Genomic DNA, 21,026 nt, shown 5'->3' with positions numbered 1-21,026 from the left:
TGAGCCAAGAGAGCTGTTTGCTTGTTGCAGCGTGGAGTTGGGTTTGTTTATTTTTAAATCAAGCTTTCTTAACTTCTGGAGCCTCAAACCAATGCCTGTCTTCAGGAGAAAAAGGTGGGAAAAGGGGAAGCGGTGCCTGGAAGGCACATGAGGCTGATTAAATGCAGCTATCTGTTTCAACCTGCACAGTAACATAAAACGTTGTGTAATAATCTCCTTAAAAACACGTGCAGTATTATATAGCAATCAGTGGATTGCTTTGTGATCTGATGACAAACTCTCTTTGGGAGATGTTTGTGTTCTGTACTTGAATTGTGCAGTTGTTGCTATCGGTTATAAAGGGAACCTGGTTCAGGTTTGAGCTTCTAGAACAAGAGTTTGTAACTCCTGGCGCTCCTTGCAGCTGCAGATAATCGCTGGAGTCATAGAGCGGGACCGTAATCTCTGTGTACCCAACTTCATGCTGCCAAGTGTTATCCAAGCATAAAGTGCCTTATGCAGCCTCCGTGGTTCACATTTGTGTTTTATCGTGCATATTTGAGGCTCTTTGCTGGCATGCTCTTATCAAAACTGGGAGGTTTTTGGACGAAGAGCTCTTTGCTGCTATAAAAGCTCATCTCTTTTGTTTCCCGAAGCCCAGTGAAGCAGAAGCAGTTGTCAGGTTGTGTATTTGCTCTTGCAAAGCCAGAAGCAGAATTAGGAACTAGGATCTTTCTTCTCCAAAAAACAAAGGCTTGTCTGTCCACGTGCTTGAAATGTGAACCCACTAAACTGAAAATGCAGCATTAGCACGTCCCTTTTCTGTAATTGAAGACAAAAGAGTCATCTTGAGTATATGTTTTAGTCCAGAGGTTTTGTAATAACCTAACCTGTAGCTGAAGTGGATGGTCTCACTGTCAAAGTAAAAGTACTCTGCTGCTGGGGTGCTAGATACGCTAGTGCGTTTTCATTAATTACAGCTTGTTTTGTATGTTTTTTTCCCCCCCTGTTTAGGATTATGCATTATTGAATCCATTTTGAAGGGGGAGTCTTCAATCACCCTGATGTCCCCAAACTACCCGCTGGGCTTTCCAGAAGACGAACTCATGACATGGCAGTTTGTGGTTCCTTCCAACATGAGAGCAAGCGTGTTTTTCCACAACTACAGCCTCTCCAACTGTGAAAGAAAAGAGGAGAGGGTGGAGTACTACCTCCCGGGCTCCTTCAGCAACCCAGAGGTGTTCAAGCTGAGCGACAGCCAGCCTGCCAATATCGCTGGCAGTTTCAACCTGTCCCTGCAGGGCTGCGATCAGGATGCCCAGAACCCGGGCATCCTCCGCCTGCTCTTCCAAGTCGTCGTTCAGCACCCGCAGGTCGATGAGAGTAAGTACCTGCCCGCCCCTTCCGTTGCTTTTGCTTAAAATGCCTGGGCTAAGCACCACAAGGAAAAGAAATACCCGAGGTTTTTTTGTCACTTTTCTTTAGCTTTGGACCCTCTTTGAGTTCAAGGAGGTAGGTTGCCAGGCAACACTGAGGCCTGTTGTTCCGCCGTGGGTACCACAGGCTGCCCTTACGGCACGGCGGATGGTGATGCTGAAATTGGTAATTTGGAACAGAGTATAAAGCTCCATCATAGATTTTACACTGTAGCTTGTAAGGGGAGGATTCCTTTCCTTTTCCAGTGCCCGCATTGTGTAATTGAAAAATGCCTGTAACACTAAAATGCCTAGTATCAGGTCTTGCACGTTGTGTAAACAAAGCTAAGCACCAGCTAGCTTTTCCTTGCAACTGTGTTCCCTCTGGGGCCCCTGTCCAGCTAGCGGGCAAGGACCTTAACGGCATGGTTGGTATTGTTTGGGCTCATGTGTTGCTGCCTGTTATCCAGTACAGAAATCAAGTTCAATCTTATTCAGGCAGTTTTATTTTCAGATGTAAGGTTCAACATTTTAAGGACCATTCTTAAAATGTGAGCACAGGTTTTTGCTCTGTACATAAGCAGTTGCACTTAGGAAGATGAAACCTGCTGTCGTGGCTGGTAGCAAGATCTGTAGCATGAACTGGTGAAATGAGAGATGTAAAATGGTCTCCATACTACTAATGGTGTCAATGTGCATTTCCTTCCTTCCTGTCTTCCTTTCTCTGAGTTTTTTATTTGACTTCCTAGAGAAGCCTGAACATCCTCCAGTGTGAAGAATTCACACTAGGCACAGAAGTTTTCAGTAAGATACTCCACTAATAATGTCCCCTACATGTTTGGATGTTCTTTAGGTTTTTTGCTGGTCATTGTTACACTAATAAAATTAATTTTTTTCTGTTTTCTTGCCCCAAATTCAGACTGGCTCAACACAATGACTTGCAACCCCAGAGCATTTATCTAAAAACAGAAATAAAAAGCCTGGCTAGGTAACGAGCTATGGAGTTGGTGATTTATCGTCTGGCTTCTTAGCTCTGACCTCAGTTCATGGTGGAGGTTAATAATCAAGGTGCCCTCACTGCAGAGTGGCAGGTGGAGGAAAGTCCACCCTCTGGACTACCACTGCAGCAGGAGCTACTTAGAATCTTTCTAAGTAATTTTAGAGGGACTAAAGTTTGCATGGCCTGTACCTTGAAGTCACCTATCCAGAAAGGGTCTGTAGCATCTCACCACTGTAATCCTCAGAGTTCTTTGTCTGTCTAGCCTGGCTCCATTCATGATCCGCAAATCCTCCTGAAATTGCTGTTAACCAAATTGTGCTTGTTTATATTTATTGTGTGTTGCCTCTTGGGAGCTACACAGAGTGAAAACATTGTATTCAGTTAATCAGCTTTATCTCCCTTCTAGTTTGGACAGCAAAGAGAATTTTAATATATTTATTGTCAGTAGACAAGACAATAATCACCTAAAAATAAAAAAAACAGGTTGCTCTTATTGAATGCAATGCAAGTAATAAACCACTTGGATTTAAGAGACAGCAGTGGTTTCTCTAGGGATTTTATAGGATTTCAGGAGTGATTTTGTAGTTATATAAGTTCCATCAAAGATTCAGCCCTCAGGACATTATTGAAACTTTTATTTAAAAAAAAAAACCCAACAAAAATTTCCATCTGCAGTATGCAAGTTAAACATGGCTCTTATTAAAAATGCATTAGTATCTTCATATTCTCAAAGCTTCCGTAACATTTGGGTATTCCACAGCTGCCTGTGATGCTTGTCATTAAATAAGAAGAAAATACATCTCTTTCCAATTGAAATAACTTCGTAATCTAACCCTCTGTGTTTAGCTGCTGCAAATAAAATGTTATGAAGAATGAGAAACCTTTTGGTAGAAATCCTAGGTTCTGTGCTTGGTTGTGCCAATGACTTTGAGACTTCCATCTGACCTCTTGCCTTTTTGTGTGTCTGATTTCCCACACAGGAGAAAGCTATTTTATTCACCATTTGTTTATGACTTTGAGATCTATAGCTAAAACCAGAAAATGAAGAGTAGTTATAGTGTATGTATATATATATTTATATTTTCTTTTAGTCTGTCCTTTATAGAATCCTAGAATCACAGAATAGTTTGGGTTGGAAGGGACCTTAAAGGTCATCTAGTTCTAACCCCCATGCCATGGGCAGGGACACCTTTTACTAGATTGGTTTGCTTTCTTTGACATCTGAAACACATGCCTTGTTAACAGCATAAGGATGCTGTGTGGAGCCAAGATCTGTCTTTCCACATGATAGTTAATCTTTGTGAACTAGGCTGTGATCTGTAATCTTGGATTTTTTTTACTCTTTCCTTATCTTTTCCCATTCCAGATATTCTGAGTATTTGCAGCTTCCATTAGCTTACGTGGGACAAGGTGTTTGTCATATCTGCTTACCCCTGTTATTCCAGCTTGCTGTAGCTGCCCAGATAGTACATGATGGAAGACACGGCCTTGAAGCCAGTTGGTTAGGGAGACTCAGCAATAAATCATAACCCTTTCCCCTTTAATATGTCTATTTTTTAAATATTGTGCAAGAGTTGCTCTTGCGGAGCACTCAGACTCATGGAAGTAGGTCTCATAAGGGGTTGTGATTTTTCAGTTAGACTGGAGTAGATGTGGTTTCTATCGGTCATCTAGGATATCAAACTCGCAGAAATGGCTGAGGTTCGCAGGGACCTCTGGAGATCATCTAGTCCAACACCTGCTCAAGCAGGGTCAGCTAGAGCAGGTTGCCTAGGACTGTGTCCAGTTGGGTTTTGAGTATCTCCAAAGACTTCACAACTTCTCTGAGTAGCCTATTGCAGTGTTTGACCAACCTTGCGTTATATTTTTTCTTAATGTTTAAGCAGAATTTCCTGTATTTCAATTTGTGCCTCTTGCCCTGTCACTGGGCACCATTGAGAAGAGTCTGGCACCATATCATTTACACATGTGCGCACACGTCCCCATGAGCCACCTTCTTCAGGCTAAACAGTTCCAGCTCTGTCATTCTCTTCTCCTATTAGAGATGCTTCAATCCTTTAAGCATATTTGTGGCTCGTTGCCGGCCTTACTCCAGTACATCCATGTCTCTCTTGTACTGGGCAGCCCAGAACTTGACCCAGCACTTGCAGATGTCTCACCAGTGCTTTAGCAGAGGGGGAAATTCACCTCACTCAACCTGCTGTTGATGCTTTCTAGCATAGCCTAGGAAGCTGTTGGCCACCTTTGCTGCAGCGGCACACTGCTGGCTCGTATTCCACTTAGTGTCCACCAGGACCCCTAGGTCTTTCTACAAAGCTGCTTTCCAGCTCCACTCTTGCAAACTTGCTGAGGGTACACTCTCTCCCACTAGTGAAAATGTTAAGTGGTTTTGGCCTCAGTACATGCCTCCTTAAGCAGATCTTTGAGCTGAATCTCACTATTTGAGAGAGGGTGCCAGGGATGATGGTCACTGTGGGCACCTTGGGTCCAGCAAGCTTGGAGGGCATTACAAAACTTCCTGCAGCAGGTTGTGTGTGGTGGGGTACAGGGAAAGGGATGGACTGCAAGAGAAGTAGTGGCTAGTGTTGGGGGAGGTGAAGGTGCTCTTCACTTTTCCAGGTTAATTCTGCCAGCTCTCACGTTTGATTTTTTACAGCTAGTCAGAAAATATTTCTGGAGGAATGCTTTTGAGCAATTAAATGCAAGGGCAATGTGGTAGTTCAATCATGCTGTTGAGGGAAATCAAGCAATCTAGCAAGGTGTGATCCTCAGCCTTCCCGCTGGCATGGAGACAGACTTTGACAATTTGTGGCATCTCTGTATGTTTTCACTGCCAAACAGAAAAGACGTTTAGAAAGCATCTTTGTAGGCTCCAGTAACCTTCGTAACAACTGCCTGCACTTCTGCTGAAGTACAGTACTTGGCAATTTTTTCCCTTTTGAACCACATTGGTACTTGCATTTAGATTAGCTTAATCTTTAACTGACTCCAGATAATCAGATGTGCTTAATTACTGACTTTGGACAATTTTCTTCAGCTTGGCTTCAAAAAACCTAAACCAACAAAGAGTTAGCTGAGATGGAAATCTAGCAATATGTAATAAATTTGAGAATGGAGAACCTTTTTCCAATCAATTGTTGGCTGATCAGTAGAACTGACTTTTAAAGAAATAAGAGAAACCTTTTAGGGAACACAAATCTGACCTAGCTGGGTGAGCTCCTTACATTATAGCCTAACCTGTTCAAAAGGGGCTAGTGTAATTGGTGGGAAATGGGGTTTGTGTGTGGAAGGGCTTAAACCTCTAAATTAGAAGAGTGATATGGTACTGCCTGAGTTCATATTACAGTGATGGAAAGAAGTAAATAAGGATTTATTAACTAATATAGAAATAGCTACAACAGCTGCTCATCTAATGGAGTGAGAAGCGATGGAGGAAATTCTGCTTCATGTCACACTTCTTGGCAGTAACTGCTCTGGAATGTTTTTGTTGCAGATGTCACCCATTTGGTCGACCTGAGCAAGGAATATAATACGACAGTAACAATACACTTCGAAGGGTGGCCCAGCCGCCTTCCGCTCATGTCTGAACCGATATGCCTGATCTGTAAGGATCCTCGCACCTGCGACCGTGTCTTGACTTTAGTGTCCGGCGCCATCTACAAGATCTCCTTTCTGTGCAAGGACTTGTCCCGTCTGAGGATCACAGCTGAAAAAGGCATAAGTATGACAAAAGTGGCTTAGTGTTGTTTCCTAGGGAATGCTTTTGCATGCTTATTCTCAGCGGTCAGCCAAACCTTCTCTCTCGCTTGAACTTTAAATAGAGTGTGGTTGGGCGTTGGCCAGCTGGGAGATGGGTACAATAATCTGGAGATGACCATGTTGTTCACTACATAATCCTACCTTTAATAATAGACATTGCATAGCTATTTCTAGAAGGGAGAGGACAGAAGGCATCTTCTGACCGAATCTTTAATGAAGAATCTTCTTACTGATAACTGTGAAGTACAGAAACAGAATAGGAGAGCCATAAATCACAGAATCACAGAATAGTAGGGGTTGGAAGGGACCTCTGTGGGTCATCTAGTCCAACCCCCCTGCCGAAGCAGGGTCACCTACAGTAGGCTGCACAGGATCTTGTCCAGGCGGGTCTTGAATATCTCCAGAGAAGGAGACTCCACAACCTCCCTGGGCAGCCTGTTCCAGTGCTCCGTCACCCTCAGAGGGAAGAAGTTCTTCCTCATGTTCAGACGGAACTTCCTGTGCCTCAGTTTGTGCCCATTGCCCCTTGTCCTGTCACTGGGCACCACTGAAAAGAGCTTGGCCCCATCCTCCTGACACCCACCCTTCAGATATTTGTAGGCATTTATAAGGTCCCCTCGCAGCCTTTTCTTCTTCAGGCTGAACAAGCCCAGCTCCCTCAGCCTCTCCTCGTAGGGGAGATGCTCCAGTCCCCTCACCATCCTGTAGCCCTCCGCTGGACTCTCTCCAGTAGCTCTTCATCTTTCTTGAACTGGGGAGCCCAGAACTGGACAGAGTACTCCAGATGAGGCCTCACTAGGGCAGCGTAGAGGGGAAGGAGAACCTCCCTCGACCTGCTGGCCACACTCCTCCTAATGCACCCCAGAATGCCATTGGCCTTCTTGGCAGCCAGGGCACACTGCTGGCTCATGGTTAACCTGTCATCCACCAGGACACCCAGGTCCCTCTCCACAGTGCTGCTCTCCAGCAGGTCCGCCCCAAGCCTGTACTGATGCATGGGGTTGTTCCTCCCCAGGTGCAGGACCCTGCATTTGCCCTTGTTGAACCTCATCAGGTTCCTCTCTGCCCAACTTTCCAGCCTGTTGAGGTCACGCTGAATGGCAGCACAGCCTTCTGGTGTATCCACCATACCTCCCAGTTTGGTGTCATCAGCAAACTTGCTGAGGGTACACTCTAACTCTTCATCCAGGTCATTGATGAAGTTGAACAAGGCTGGGCCCAGTACTGACACCTGGGGGACACCACTTGTCACCAGCCTCCAACTAGACTCAGCGCCGCTGATGACAACCCTCTGAGTTCTGCCATTCAGCCAGTTCTCAATCCACCTCACCAACCACTCATCCAGCCCATACTTCCTGAGCTTCCCTAGGAGGATGTTATGGGAGACTGTGTCGAAAGCCTTGCTGAAGTCTAGGTAGATGACATCTATGGCTCTCCCTTCATCTACCCAGCCAGTCATGTCATCGTAGAAAGCTATCAGATTGGTCAGGCATGATTTCCCCTTGGTGAATCCATGCTGACTACTCCTGATAACCTTCTTTTCCTCCACTTACTACCCATGAAAATGCAGGACCAAGTTGGTCATCTGGAATGCATCTTGTGCCATTTGCATGTCCACTTAGTGCACGATTTTCCCAAATGCTTTCAAGTATCAATAGGGAAAGAGTTTTAAAGATATATTTTCTGGACCGTGGCAAGTCTGCAGCTATGTCCCAGTTAGCAAGTGATACAGCAATATCCGGAGTGAGGATTTTGCATACGTTTGCTTGGCAGTGTTCAAGGCCTCATTGGATGGGCTTTGAGCAACCTGGTCTAGTGGAAAGTGTCCCTGCCCATGGCAAGGGGGTTGGAACTAGGTGATCTATAAGGTCCCTTCCACCCCAAACCATTCTATGGTTTTATGATCTGTCGCTTCCTTTGGTGTTCTGCACGCTTTTCAGGAAAGCTCTTTAACTACAAGGGACGCATATTTTGGTAAGAGAGGGTACCTTCTCAGGTAAATGCTTATCTGGGTCTAACACAAAACTGATAGTATTCTGTGTATGTGTTCTCTGGTACACAGGAAAACTTGCTTTTCCTAGATATTTCCTCTGCAAGAAAAATACAACCCTTGGGACTTATTTTGTGATTGCAGGCTGTGTCGATCTTCGGTGGTGTCAGAGGAAGATCTATGCCCTTTCAGTGCCCAAGGCTATTACCCAATTGCCAATTCGACTGCATAAGTTTATTTGGAAGCTTGTGGCTCCCGATGTGATCAACATAGAAATTACGTCTCCATCCTTGAAACTTCAGCAACACGTGCCAGAGCAGAGGTGCAACACAAGCTACAGTTACAGCATTGTCAGTGCCACCCCAGAGACGGAGTTGAATGTTGGTGTATTCTGTCCTGGCGGATCCATTGAAAAGATTCAGATGAGGAATAATATCACCATATCCTTAAAAACATTTGGTAAAGGATTCCTCAATGAATCTAACCATCAAGATCTGAAAATGTCTTTTGTACCACATATTAAAGGTAAGGTAGTGGTTTGTACCCCTTTTCCCTGTTGTTTAGGTCTCAATACACTTATTAGAGCACATATGAATAAACAGAAATAAAAGCAGTTCTTTATAGTCTTATTCTGGAGCCATTGCTTGGACCAATCTTCATCCAAATCAGTGAGGTGTTTTATTCCTCAGAGGAAGGTGTTTTGCAGTCCAGGTGGTGGATAGTTGGTTGTGTGAGCTTCTGCAGATATATGTGTGTGCTAGTTGTGATAACTATTGATGTGGAAGGGATGATAGGCGAGTTGTATTGCTGGTACTGAGGTGCAATTGACTGAATAAATTTGCTGGTCACAGGTGTAAGTGGTGCTTTTCTGTAATGGAGAAGACAGACCAGCTAACTTAGTTTGATACTTTATTTTTTTTTTTAAAGCTTTCTCTTTCAATAGATAAAATTTTCTTTCCTTTATTCTTTTCCTTTAATACAGATGAGTGCACTTTCACTGTAAGTCCAGATCAGAAAGCGAAAGTTTACTTGCAGACTCCCAACTGGCCTTACGGTCTACCTCCTTATGTCTCCATGTCCTGGTACGTCATTGTGCCCGACAAGCAGGTTGCCCGCCTCGGGTTCTCCAAGGACCGTATGGGCATTGTTTGTGAGACGGGCCGTGCCTATGTCAACATAAAGGAAGAAACACTGCGGGCAGAGGAGACCGTGCGCCGTGAGGATGAGCTTTTGCCTGAGCCCCGAAATATGAATCATAACTTCTGGGTAAACGTCTCCAACTGTAAACCCGTGGATAAGATGCAGCTAACCTTGCAATTCTGGGTGACTTTTGCTGACAGGCAGATAGGTGAGTCCTGTAAAGTTGTGGTGGTTTGCTTTCTGCTTGTTTCCTTGCTTTCCCTTGGGGGAACGGTAATGGATGCTGGTCATCCTTGGGTTTGGGGTTTGAGATCCCTGCCTTCGAAAATACCTGTCCCTCAAAAACCTGTGAGTTACAGCTGGGTACTTTTAGAAGCTGGGGGGGAAGGAGGGGTTTTAATGTGGTGTAGGGGTTTTTTTTTTTGTTTTGTTTTGTTTTTATGAGATGGGGGATTGCAGAGCTCAGGGCAGCAAGACTAGAATTTTTCTTTTTCATTTAATTTACCTTTTTAAATTGGACATCACACCTGGAAAATGTAAGAAGATCGAGCGATGTTTTTTCCTCCCAAGGTCGCAGACCTGGTGAATGACTTGGGATTTGATTATGCAGACTTATTCATCCAATTAGTCCTTACTTCATGTTAGCAGTTCAATTAGTCTCAGTGTTCATATGAGCAAGAAATCATCCCTGGGACAGATCTGACCATTTAGTGGAGAGTGCCCTGACTATGAACAGCAAAATCTGTATTGTTGTTGTCTTTCATCTTCCTGAAACATAAGTAGTTTAAGAAAAAAAAAAAAAAGGTGGTGGTGGTAGATTTTGAGGGTAGGCTTTGCTTATGTAAATTTGCTTCACATTTGCACTTCCTCTTCACCTGTGGGAGACTGCTGTCTGTAGAAGTGTTGGCTACACAGGCTAGAACTGAAACAGTATCAAATTAATTTCTAATTTTTCCTCTTTTCTTCTTTTTTGTAATGTATACTTCTTCTAAAACACGTGATGTCTTTGCTCGCACGTGGACTTTCCTGAACAATTTTATGCCTCCTAGAATACCCCAGGTCAACACAATTGTGTATTTCAGAGGAAAGGATGGTGTTGAGGGGAAGCTGGTGAAATGTCGCTGCTTCCTCTGTTGAATCCCTCTCTGTCTCTCTCTGCACTTTCTTCTCTTCCCTGCCTATTCAGCCAGAGGCATGTGAGATGCTGCGGGTGAGTTTAGCAGCGCATGAGCTGTATTGAACTCTTGGAGGTGGGGTGGGTTAGTTGGGTTTTTCGGTTGTGCTCCACTGCTAGCAGTTGTTTGTTGCTTGGCCTCCAGCCTCTTGGAAATGGCTTGTGTTGCCCTGCAGTGAGCATGGCTCATAAACTGTTGCTCTGCAGGCAGCTGGTATGCTTAGAAACTCTTCAGGAGGTTCAAACACAGACAGGCTTTAGGAGAAAGCTGGATATTTTCTCTCTCTTGCTCAGCATCCTTGTACCTTGTCTGTTTGCAGACCTAGGAGTGATACTTGCTGTGGTGGCCGGGGCTGGAGTTCTCATGGCTATTGGACTGACTGTGTGCTGTGTTAAGAAGAAGTAAGTTCGTAATTCAGCATGTGTAACTGAACAGTTCAATAAGGCATTTTGGGAGAGATGCTGGGCCCTCTGTTTCACGTGTTGGTATAGATCTCTTGAAGAAGGGGCTGAAGCGTGAGGTAGGCCATGATGGTGGAAGTAGTGCAACTCTGGGAATGCGGTTTTACTCTAAATTGACTGACTTCAAGAGAGTAGAGCAGCATTCCTGGAGTCACATTACTTCAGCCCCCAGTGCATTGCCCCCTTTGGCCTTAGCACAGGCTTCTGGCTGTACTGTAAGTAGGGTATTGGTTGGATATCATCAGCAATTCCTGCGAAATGAAATCGCAGTGAATGTGGCTGCTGTGACTCTAGACAAGACTTTGTTCAAACAAGCTGTAAACTCACCCAGGTATACTAGGAGCTATCTTTCATCTACACAACCTCCAGCGACTTCTCCTGGAGTTTGCACATCAAGTGGGAGCGTTTTTCTGTGAGATGAGCCCTTGGGGAGAGAAATAGGTTATGCAAAGCAAACATGCATAGCATTACTCATGCAAGCAGAGTCTGAAGTTATCGATAGCTTGGGGTTTCTGATACATGTATGCTCAGTGCTGCCAGGGTGATTGGGTCCTGAAGCTATGGAGCTGGAATGAATGTGTGTAATGCGATGACTTGAGCAGTTACGAGCACGCTTCTCTGCCATGCAGTAAAGACTTTACAAATACAGGTTTAAAAATCTTCAGTTCAGCCTTTGGTCTTTCCACTTTGGGGACAGTCACTCCAGAAAGTGCAACCAAGAAAAGTTCATTTGACTTTCATAGAGGACTCATTATCTTACTCATCTTCAGTGACGTTTAGGCTTGTTTTGTGAGGATCTGATGGCCTCCAGGTCCTATTAATGTTTGCGAATTCTGGGAGACTCGGTACACTGCACAGTTGGGACCCCCATGCTTGGGAGGCCATTGACATTAGTCTTGCAAACTTCAGGGTCAGCAGAGCAGCAGTAGGTAACCAGGTAGTGTGAAGTTATTTTCTGCTCGTTTTAAAAAAACACACGTCTAGACTCGAGTTATTTTTCCTAAGATTGCAAGTAAAGCCTTCCGTCCGGGTAGACTGCCTGATACTGGGTGGCTGGGATGGGTAAACAGAAGCTGTCATTACTGAGTTTAGACACGCTAGCCACGTGTTGCTTCTGGCCTGCTAACAATTTCAACTCTGTAACAGGAAGAAGAAAAGCCAGAATCCCATGGTGGGAGTGTACAATCCTAATGTGAATACCCAGGTGCCTGGAAAACAAGGCTTATTCACAAAAGGGAGGAAAAACAATGAGTCTCATGTCTATGCGGTTATTGATGACGCTATGGTCTATGGGCACTTGCTGAAGGAATCCAATGGCTTAGTCGCTCCAGAAGTTGATGTGTACCGGCCTTTTGATGGACCCATTGGTAGCATGCCACCTTCTCCACCTCCGCTCTCCTTCAGAAAAGACATTAAACGCTCCTCTAACACTGAGGAACCTCTACCTCTGATGGACACAGACCATGACACTTACACATTTGCTCATCAGAAATCAGGGCAATCGGAGGACAATGGAGATATGAATGAAAAGAATAATGGAGATACGAGCATGTCATTGCTGGAAAATAAAGAACAGGAGAGTTTAGTGGAGTAATTTTACATCAGGTGCAGCAGTTTCCTGTGGAAATACAGGTGTAAGGACAAGGGTCTAGGAAAAAAAACCTGAAGAGAAGTGTTGTTTTTAAATGTGTTTTGATGTTGTGTTGTTTTGTGTGTATTTTCAGTTGTTTTGGTTTTTTTTAAGCTTGAGCTGTTGATAGCTTTCAGTTTTAGAATAAACATCTAGCAAACTCAAAACCAGTCAAGACACTCCAGGACTGCATGCACTTCTGGTTGTGAAACGGGTGGCAAAGGTAAGGTCCTGTTTTTTTATTACAAGGACATCAGGAAAATTAATTCCTAACTGCCAGCTTAAAACTGTGGCAATTAATAGAGTGGGGAGAGTGTTTTGTCCAGTATTTCCTCCTCTCGCAAGTCGCTTGTTCCTGAGTGTTCGTTGGTGACTCTTGGAAGACGTAGTCTACATCACCATCTCAGGGCAGCTTCAGGTTGCACAGATGTCTGGGGAAAGGAGGGGACACTGTCATTTCCACCACTTACTGCTTGAAAATTCATCATATTTAGCATGCTGGTGGCTACTTAAGCGTAGCGAAAGACCGTCTATGCTACCTGGAACAGGTCTATCTGTGTAAATCAGTGTGAACACTTGAGCTTGGGCTCTTCTAGTTTGGAAGTCAAGTTACGGGTTTTCTCTAATTTCCATCTGATGTTGTTATACTTGGATAGCACTGTGTGAGCCTACACCAAAGACTGTATTTTCTTTGCTTTTTTACAAAAACAGTTTCAAAAGTCTAAAACAGTTTGTGCTTCTATTCAGATGTCTGTAGCATTCACATTTTAGTAATATCTTGTGCTTTTAGTTCAAGTAAGAGTAAGGATTCAATGAAGAAATAATGATGTGGTCATCCAGCTGTTTACTAATGCTTTTAAAAAAAGGGGTAGAGAAAATGGATTATTTCCAGCAGGCAGTTTCTCTGAAATGCAAAGAATGAGAGTAGGCTTTCCTTATGGATTCAGATTTTTTATCAGTCTGAATTTAACAACCATGTTGAAATGATGGTGGGGACAGCTCTTGATTTCTAGTGGGGCTTACATTTCTGTTGTCTAGCTGCCTTTGAAAGTCACCTCTTGAAATCAGGTAAATGATAGGTCTCATTTTTAAGTGCTGTACTTAGCATGCCCCTCAGCTTCTGTGCCTTTGAAAACCTGAGGGTCAGATCCTTGTGCGGAGGACTACGGGTATATAAATAAAGTTGTCTTTTATGTGCAAACATCTGGCTTGTCCAGGTGTGCAGTTACTGAGGATGTTTGCAATCTTGCATGCAACACTAGACTCGACGACTTGAGAATTTCTCTCCAAATGTCTTATCGTGACTGTTTCTTGCCTAGTGATACAGAAGTGCCATAAAAGTTTTAAACAACGTTGCATGCAATGATGTTAAACAGATAATAATGTCTAAAAGTAAAATGTCCATACTAGAAACCTTACTGTTTACATTAAATAAAAATGTGGATTTCTTCCTGTGTTAACTATGCTGGCATTGCAAATTGACTATTTATATGGTCATGTATACCGTCGTACTGCTTGGACCACTGTAAGATTCGATATAATGTCGTACCTGACTCAGTTTTCTGTAGCACATAGCAAAACACGTGCCAGCTAAAAGTGCCTTTTAATTGTTTCAGGTATTTTCCTGCTTAACGTTTATCACTTTTAATATAGAAATGTGTATTCCTAGATCTCTGACTGGTCACTGGAATCACCTACTTCAAAGTGTATTGGGTCATTTTAGTGTCATATGAGAACTTAAAAAGATTTCTGCAATACTGATATCTGGTTTTTCTCAGGTAACTGAATTGCCACAATACGTTTTTATCAGAGTAGTCTGGTTGTGCATTTGCCTGGTCGGTGTTTCTCACTTCTCTTATTGAAAAGGAATGAGAAGTCTGTAAGAGAAATTCAAGGCTGTCTCATCCCTTCAGCTCTGTTTCTGCAGTTGCTTAGATGACATTTTTTAGTTCATGTTCTTTCTAACCAACTGAAGAAAATGTAACAGAGGTCAGGCTTTTGTTCACAATCTCTTGGTCTTTGAAGGAAGAATATGATGCTTGTTGACTGGTAGTTTTATTTGTTCTATTTTAACTCAGCTTTTGGTATGGCAATGTCAGCCTTAGTTTACAGTTGTTTCCAGTCTAAGGTTGACTTTCACTGTGCTTGTTTTGGTATGTTTAAAGTAAGAGTTCAGGCACTTTTCGTCAAGATAAATTTGTGACTTAATTTTTTTACAAAATAAAATATAATGATACTACCAGCTGGAGTGACTAGTATATGTCTTGTGTGTGTAAACTCAGCCTTAAGTATTTTGATGTCTGACTGCTGGTAGCTACGCCACTGCCCTAGACGATAGAAATGGATTTTTAGAGAATCTGTTTTGCTGGGATAATATACTGCTGACTGTGTGCGTCCTTTTTCTGGCATAGCCAGTGATACGCTATTAATTGCTGTTTTTAAAGGCATGTGTTTAGATTGTTGGGGAGAAGGGTTGTAAAATATTTGAAGCTTTCATATAAAAATAAATGGTTCAGCGGCTTCTTGGTAGGGGCATGATATGTATAATTTATTCACGCCCAACTAACACACACAATTGAATTCCAAATTCATATCTCTTCAGGGATAATAGCATTAAAGTACATTTTATGACTAGTCCTTCAGCCCAGAAGAGACCCTTTTGAAAATACGTGAAGCCCTTTTTCTGTTCCAAATTAAAGTGCATGGAGTCAGTACATACTGACTGCTTTCTGGATTTTTTTTTTTATTATTTATTTATTTTGAGGCAAGTTCAATGCACATAGGATATGATATTTGAAATCCTCACTACTGAGGATCCCAGTAGTTGCTGGAAATGGATCTAGGCTGAATTAGTCAGATCTGCTCTTGGAAGGGATCAGAAACTCAGCAAGGATCGACGAGTCCCTAGGCCCTCTCCAAAATTGCCACCTGATATGAATGTAGATGAAAGTACTTTATTATTTGGATCTTCACTGAGGTTGTGCCATCCTGGAGTAGTTACTGTGCAGTGATTTTTATCTAAAAATGAAGATTTTTAAGTCTGGTTAACCATTAATTGAAAGGTGAGGGTCCATAGGAGGACAACTGTTCAGAAACTCCTGGCCCGAATGTAATTTGCTTTTGCAGAGAACAGAGAAGTGGAGGGTTTTGTTGCCCAGGACAGCAAAGCTGAAAAGATACTTCTTGCTTCTTGGGCTTGGATCTGTGAGGTTTGGACAATCTTGATCTATCAAAACACTCAGCAATTGCTTTATTTTTAAGCATGTATGTGAATAATCTCGTGCAATTTCCAGATAAATCAAGAGACAAGTCACTAGTCTTTGGATTAGAGCAAAATTTGCAGAGCACCGGTAAGAAACAAGAAAGTTGGTTTTGTTCTTGTTGACACCAGACTAATGCTGAGACTTCAACTCCTTGACCGTAGGGAAAAATAAATTATGTCACTCTGGAGAAACTATCCTGGGATACCTGTGAGCGTGACAGAGAATACATTTAAGTATGTGAATGTTGTTGGGGGGCAGGGAGGAAACAAAATGCTGAATAACCCTCATCCATGTGCACATCTTCACCAGCCAGTGTCGAACTGTGGGCTGCAGTGTACACAAAGATGGGAGCAAATCTGCCTCTCCAAAAACTTTGAAGCTAGAAACGAAAAATAAAAGTTCTAGGATTCATTGCTTTAGTATAAATGGCTTTCTACATCCAACTTAATGATTGGCTTCTCTTTCATGAAGATTGGCTTCCCAGAAATTATGCAAGCATGTGTTACCTAATTTTCTTTGAAACTGAGGAACTCTGGTGTGGATGACTGATGCAACCTGGAGGAAGGGACAGTCTTTTTACAGGGACTTAGCGACTTCTAGCATGTTGTTCTGTCAACATAAATGAAGCATGGCAAATTGTTTCAATTAGCAACACTTCTAACATATAAAAGGGATGTTTTGTGGTTTGGGCTGCATCCATCTCTTGTATTAAAGAATTGCTGCACACAAGCCAGGCTTTACGCTTCTGGGCAAGGTGAATCTTCAAAAACTGAAGGTCCCTGCAACAATGTTGACCTACCTGCTGTTCTTCCCCAGCAAGGGTTAAATATTAGCTTTTACCACAGTACTTGCACAGCCATAGCCTCTCAAAAGAAGCAGGGCTGGGTTTGGCTCTTCTTTCTCAGGAGCCCTGGGCATGGTCTTGCCTGAAGGTGGTGGTAGGATGTCCTGAACCTTTGCCGCTAGCCACTGTGGGGAAAAGTATCCCTCCTCCCTTTGATCTTTATTTTAAGGGCTAAAAAATGACAGACAGAGCATGCATAGACAGCTTCCTCCCTGTATGAGATTGATTATGGCAAGGCATCTATAAAGTACATGTGTATGAATCTAGTTTCCTGCACAGAAGAACCTGGCCTTAAATGAGATTCAGCGCTTGGTCTCAGGAGCACGAACTGCAGGCTGCTGAGCCAAATTGTTTTAGTGTCTGCTTCAAATTCATCCTCGCAAGTGCTTTTTGTTTAAAAGTTTGTTTTTGTTTTTTTTTAACTGAGAGAAGCAATGGTGCATTTCTCCTCTCAAAACTCTACTTTTATTTAATTGATGGATTCCAGAAAAAGTAACCCAAAACCAAATATGCATAGATGTTGTTCTATAACATATAGCTAACTACAAAGGCAAAAAATGACTGCTCTGTGGTTTAAGCTGCTAGGTAGAGTTTTGTTCATACTAAACTCCCCATTCGCACTTTGGGGCATGATTGCATGAAGCTTTCAGCTTTGGAGACCTGCACACCCACCGGTGCGTTCTCATATGGTAGAAACTGTCAGAGTTGTGCTATTTGGAAGAGTAAAGCGACTTCTGATGTCCTCAAAAGAGAGGGCTTTAAAGATAAATGCTGTGATAAATGTTCTTGTATAAGAATAATCATCTTAATAAGATGCAAACCCAAAAGCCTGAATCTTTATAGATTCCACACTTCCACAGTAAATTAAACCTGTTCTACTTTCTGCCAAATTAAACCTGTTTAGATACTTGGTGATTACTTTCACAGCTTAATGCTTTGCCCATTTAAAAGCTTGAAAAAGTTTGTGTGTTTTCCCTTCGTTTGTCTCCTTTAGTTAATGAAAGTTTATTAAGTAAGTGGTAAACCCTAAAAAGTAAGCAAAGGCATAATGAAATTTTCTAGTATGATTATTCAGTGAACATTTTATAGCTTAGTCTTTCAGAGCAATTTAAAAAAATAAAAAAGACAGCAAGCTATTAGATCTTCCTCTCTAATTTCTTTCCTTTGGGTTAACAGAGAACAAGTTTCTAAATGTCTTAAACCGGCCTAGCAAAGCATATGGGTTCATGCATATGTCTAATACTCAAGAAGACAATTTAATATTTTTCCTTGCTAGTCAAACATCTGAGGAAAATGGGCAATTTACTATATACTTGTGTATTCTGACATCTGATTTTTGGCTGATCAGTCCTGCCAGTCAAACTCCTACGTGTTCTTAGGTTGTTGCGGCCGCCCATCTGAGTTAAAGAACAAGATACAGCTTCAGCTGAAAGGAGATGCTGGATTTCTGTGGCAACGCTTCCCGATACTACCTGTGGGACATGACTCTTAAGGAATCTGTGCCCGGGTTATGTCTGGGAAGGTAGCACTGCTGGAAGTAAGACAACTTGACCTGGAGACACTGAACTGTCTGTCGACGAAGTTGCTCCAGGTGCTACTGAAAGGCGGATTTTTGGCATTGCCCTCCTTTATTTTCCTACTATGGTATTTTCATGCCTTGTCTTCCTTTCTCCCTATACTCTCAATCAGCCAAATTCAAGACAGAAGTCTCCAGAAACCACTTATTTTGGTGAATGTTCTCTATGAGATTGACGCCCAGCAGCCAATGCTGGGGTGAAATACTTTTAACCACTCTCTACAACAGATTTCATATCTAGTCACACGTGAACCTGCTTGGATTACAGTAAAGGTGCTGAGTGAGGTTTGCTACAGCAAGGACCCCAGCTTTTGCTGCCACAAAGCTGCTTCAGCGTTAAATGAAGTGGCAGTATTTGAAGTAATTGTTTGTCTCTCAAATAGCTGGAGAAGTACTTGGGAAAACATTAATATATGTAGGAAAACCTGAAATTATTCTGGAATCTATTGTTTCTCTTGACATGAGTGACTTCTTGTATGAATAATACCTAATTAGATGCCAAATTAGATGGAAGTGTGCAGAACAATAAGCCAGGTCCATGAACAGTGCAACGAATCATGTCGCTACCAGTAACCTCTTTGCAAGATGTGCTTCACAAAATCTGTACTTGCTGCACTAACATTTACTGTAGTAAAAATGTCTCCGCCCATTCACATTTTGCTTAAGGTGATGCGATGGTGATGGCTCCGTGATCTTCTGCCGCCAAGGAACAACACAGAGGAGCCTTTCCCCTTTCTGCTACCTCAAAATAGAAAAAAGGTGGTGAGAATAATGCATCCCTTTGCTTCGGAAGTATTACAAATCAAGGCTCAGATTCCAATTTTAACTTTAATCGTTAAGGTGAAATTTATTCTGAGGGTGGATATTGTCCTGTATCCTCCTTAGATATAACCTTTACTTGAGGGTCAGTGTGAAGCTAGGCTTTACGTTTGTCCTTACCCTTGTCCTACCACAACCAGACCACCAGCCATGAAGGGAGACCCTCAGCTTCTTTTCCAAGATACAGAGGCAGTTTTTAGTAGTTAATTTCCTTGATTTATTTCTAATAAACAGAAATGAAGTTGGGTGTGAATGCCAATCGGGTGGATGCCACCTAAGTAGTGTGGGAGGAGGGGAATGGATTTCAAATTTGAAACTCCCCATGGGATGGGACAGGGATGGATTAAGAAAATGGCCTCTCTGAAAGCCAAGCTCATGGAGGGGCTTGAATGACTGAACAGTTTGCACGGTGCCATCAGCAGTTTCTGACTGGATGCTTGAATTTCTGGGTTTCAAAGCAGTGCTGCAAAAAAAGAGGGCACATGGAGATGTTGAATGGAGCAAGCGGTGGCTGCTAATGAATTTGAGGGATGTGTTTGTTCTCCTGACACTTGGTAAGAACGGCTTAGGTCCAGTGCAGACTTCTGGAGTATTTCTTGTTGTTGGTAATTAATAGTCTATGCCAAACTTTGCATTGTCTCGCATCATTGTTGTGAGGACACAGATGCAAGAGAAGGATCCTGTTTGCTGTGGTAGGAGCTGTGCATGAAGCTTTCTCTGTTCCTGGAAAACCACAGCCAGCTCTCTTTCCTGCCAATGTCCCAGAGACACAGCAAGTAGGCAGGCTGTGCTGGGCTGTTGGGGCTGATGCAGACCAAGTGCTGCCGCTGGGCGTTCCCAAGCTAGCAGCTGCTTCTGATGGCGTAAGCTGAAGTTAGTACCTCTCTGACCATTGAGCCTCTGCTCCTAGCCATGATATTTAGTTAAATCACTATCCTGCACTAACCTTTGCCAGCAGAATGTCTTTAGATAACTTACGCAACAGTAGGAACATGAGATACTACCTTTGTCAGCATTGGTAGTGGACCCTAATTAGCGTGGGCTAAGAGCTGGAGCCCACCCTTTGGGTTTCGGCTAAGAAACTGGTCACATCTAGGCAACGGCTGGGGAAAGTGAAGGAGGGAGGAGGAGCTCTCCTGCACAGCCGGAGTGCATGTTTGTGCCTGGGTGCTTAAATTTTGTCCTTTTCTGCAAAGCTACTGCTATAACAGCATTTGCTGCGGTTGCTGCTGCTGTTATGCTTGCAGTAAATGTACTCACCCTTCTATGAAGTTACTGGTACAGCTAATGCATGATGATACAATGGAAGAAGGGTGTGGAATCAAGGTTTCCAGGCAACCTTAATTTTCACATATTCCTGATATTTTAAGGTCCAGGGATTTACAGCCTTAATATCTCTTACTTTGCTTGTGCATGTTGTCATTCGTTGTGCAAACCTGAAGTCCACACCTGCAAGGTTTGTAATAGTCAGGTGCCCTCTGCATCACCATCACAACCTCTGGGCACGTGTGGCAGCTGGGTACCGGGTGCCCAGGACCCCTGCCTAGACCCAGCCTGTGCCTCTAAACCAGCTCCCCACAGCGATGCTCACACAGCCTGGGCACCTTTCCTGATGAATAAAATAGCATTAGCATCTCTGGGACCTGATCATGGGAAGGGGCTGGAACATAGACATTGTGGCCTAGTAGTCTTTTAAACTTTCCCTCTTCTTTGACAAAGCTGGATTTTCCCTGCAGCTCTGCTGAGAGCAGCTGGGGAGCGAGTCAATGGGAGCTTGTACATGAGATGGGCCAGGGTGAGAGGGGCTGGCTGGTGTGGTCCCTGCCTGCTTTATCTGGCTGAGAAGGCTTGAATTTAACTGAGAACTGGATTTCCAGACCAAGTACGGCTTAAGACTCCAGGCACGTGTAATTCCTCATTGCTCCTGTTAGCTGAAATCCCAGTGCTCTGCTTGTGCACCTCAATGATACACTAA

At 43.2% G+C, this 21,026-nt stretch overlaps 1 protein-coding gene across 3 annotated transcripts in view; it reads left to right on the top strand.

Annotated features, from left to right (window-relative positions):
• The window catches only part of CDCP1 (CUB domain containing protein 1), a 43,060-nt gene that overhangs the window by 16,222 nt on the left and 5,812 nt on the right, over positions 1–21,026 (top strand). The window contains exons 4-9 of one of the 3 annotated variants that reach the window (XR_012763726.1): positions 994–1,362; positions 5,888–6,115; positions 8,288–8,668; positions 9,126–9,491; positions 10,333–10,493; positions 10,778–10,860. Coding sequence is in view for 2 of the 3 variants with exons in the window: in XM_075418840.1 (XP_075274955.1) it covers positions 994–1,362; positions 5,888–6,115; positions 8,288–8,668; positions 9,126–9,491; positions 10,778–10,859; positions 12,066–12,513 (1,874 nt within the window). In the remaining variant the exon portion in view is untranslated. Of the gene's footprint in view, positions 1–993; positions 1,363–5,887; positions 6,116–8,287; positions 8,669–9,125; positions 9,492–10,332; positions 10,494–10,777; positions 10,861–12,065; positions 15,034–21,026 lie in introns of those variants that run through there. The other 2 variants (XM_075418840.1, XM_075418841.1) reach the window with 2 other exon arrangements.

The sequence above is a fragment of the Opisthocomus hoazin genome, chromosome 4 (assembly GCF_030867145.1).
Source record: "Opisthocomus hoazin isolate bOpiHoa1 chromosome 4, bOpiHoa1.hap1, whole genome shotgun sequence".
Lineage (NCBI taxonomy): Eukaryota > Metazoa > Chordata > Aves > Opisthocomiformes > Opisthocomidae > Opisthocomus > Opisthocomus hoazin.
The sequence above is the reverse complement of the archived record's forward strand: the minus strand, read 5'-3'. Positions and strand labels throughout refer to the sequence as shown.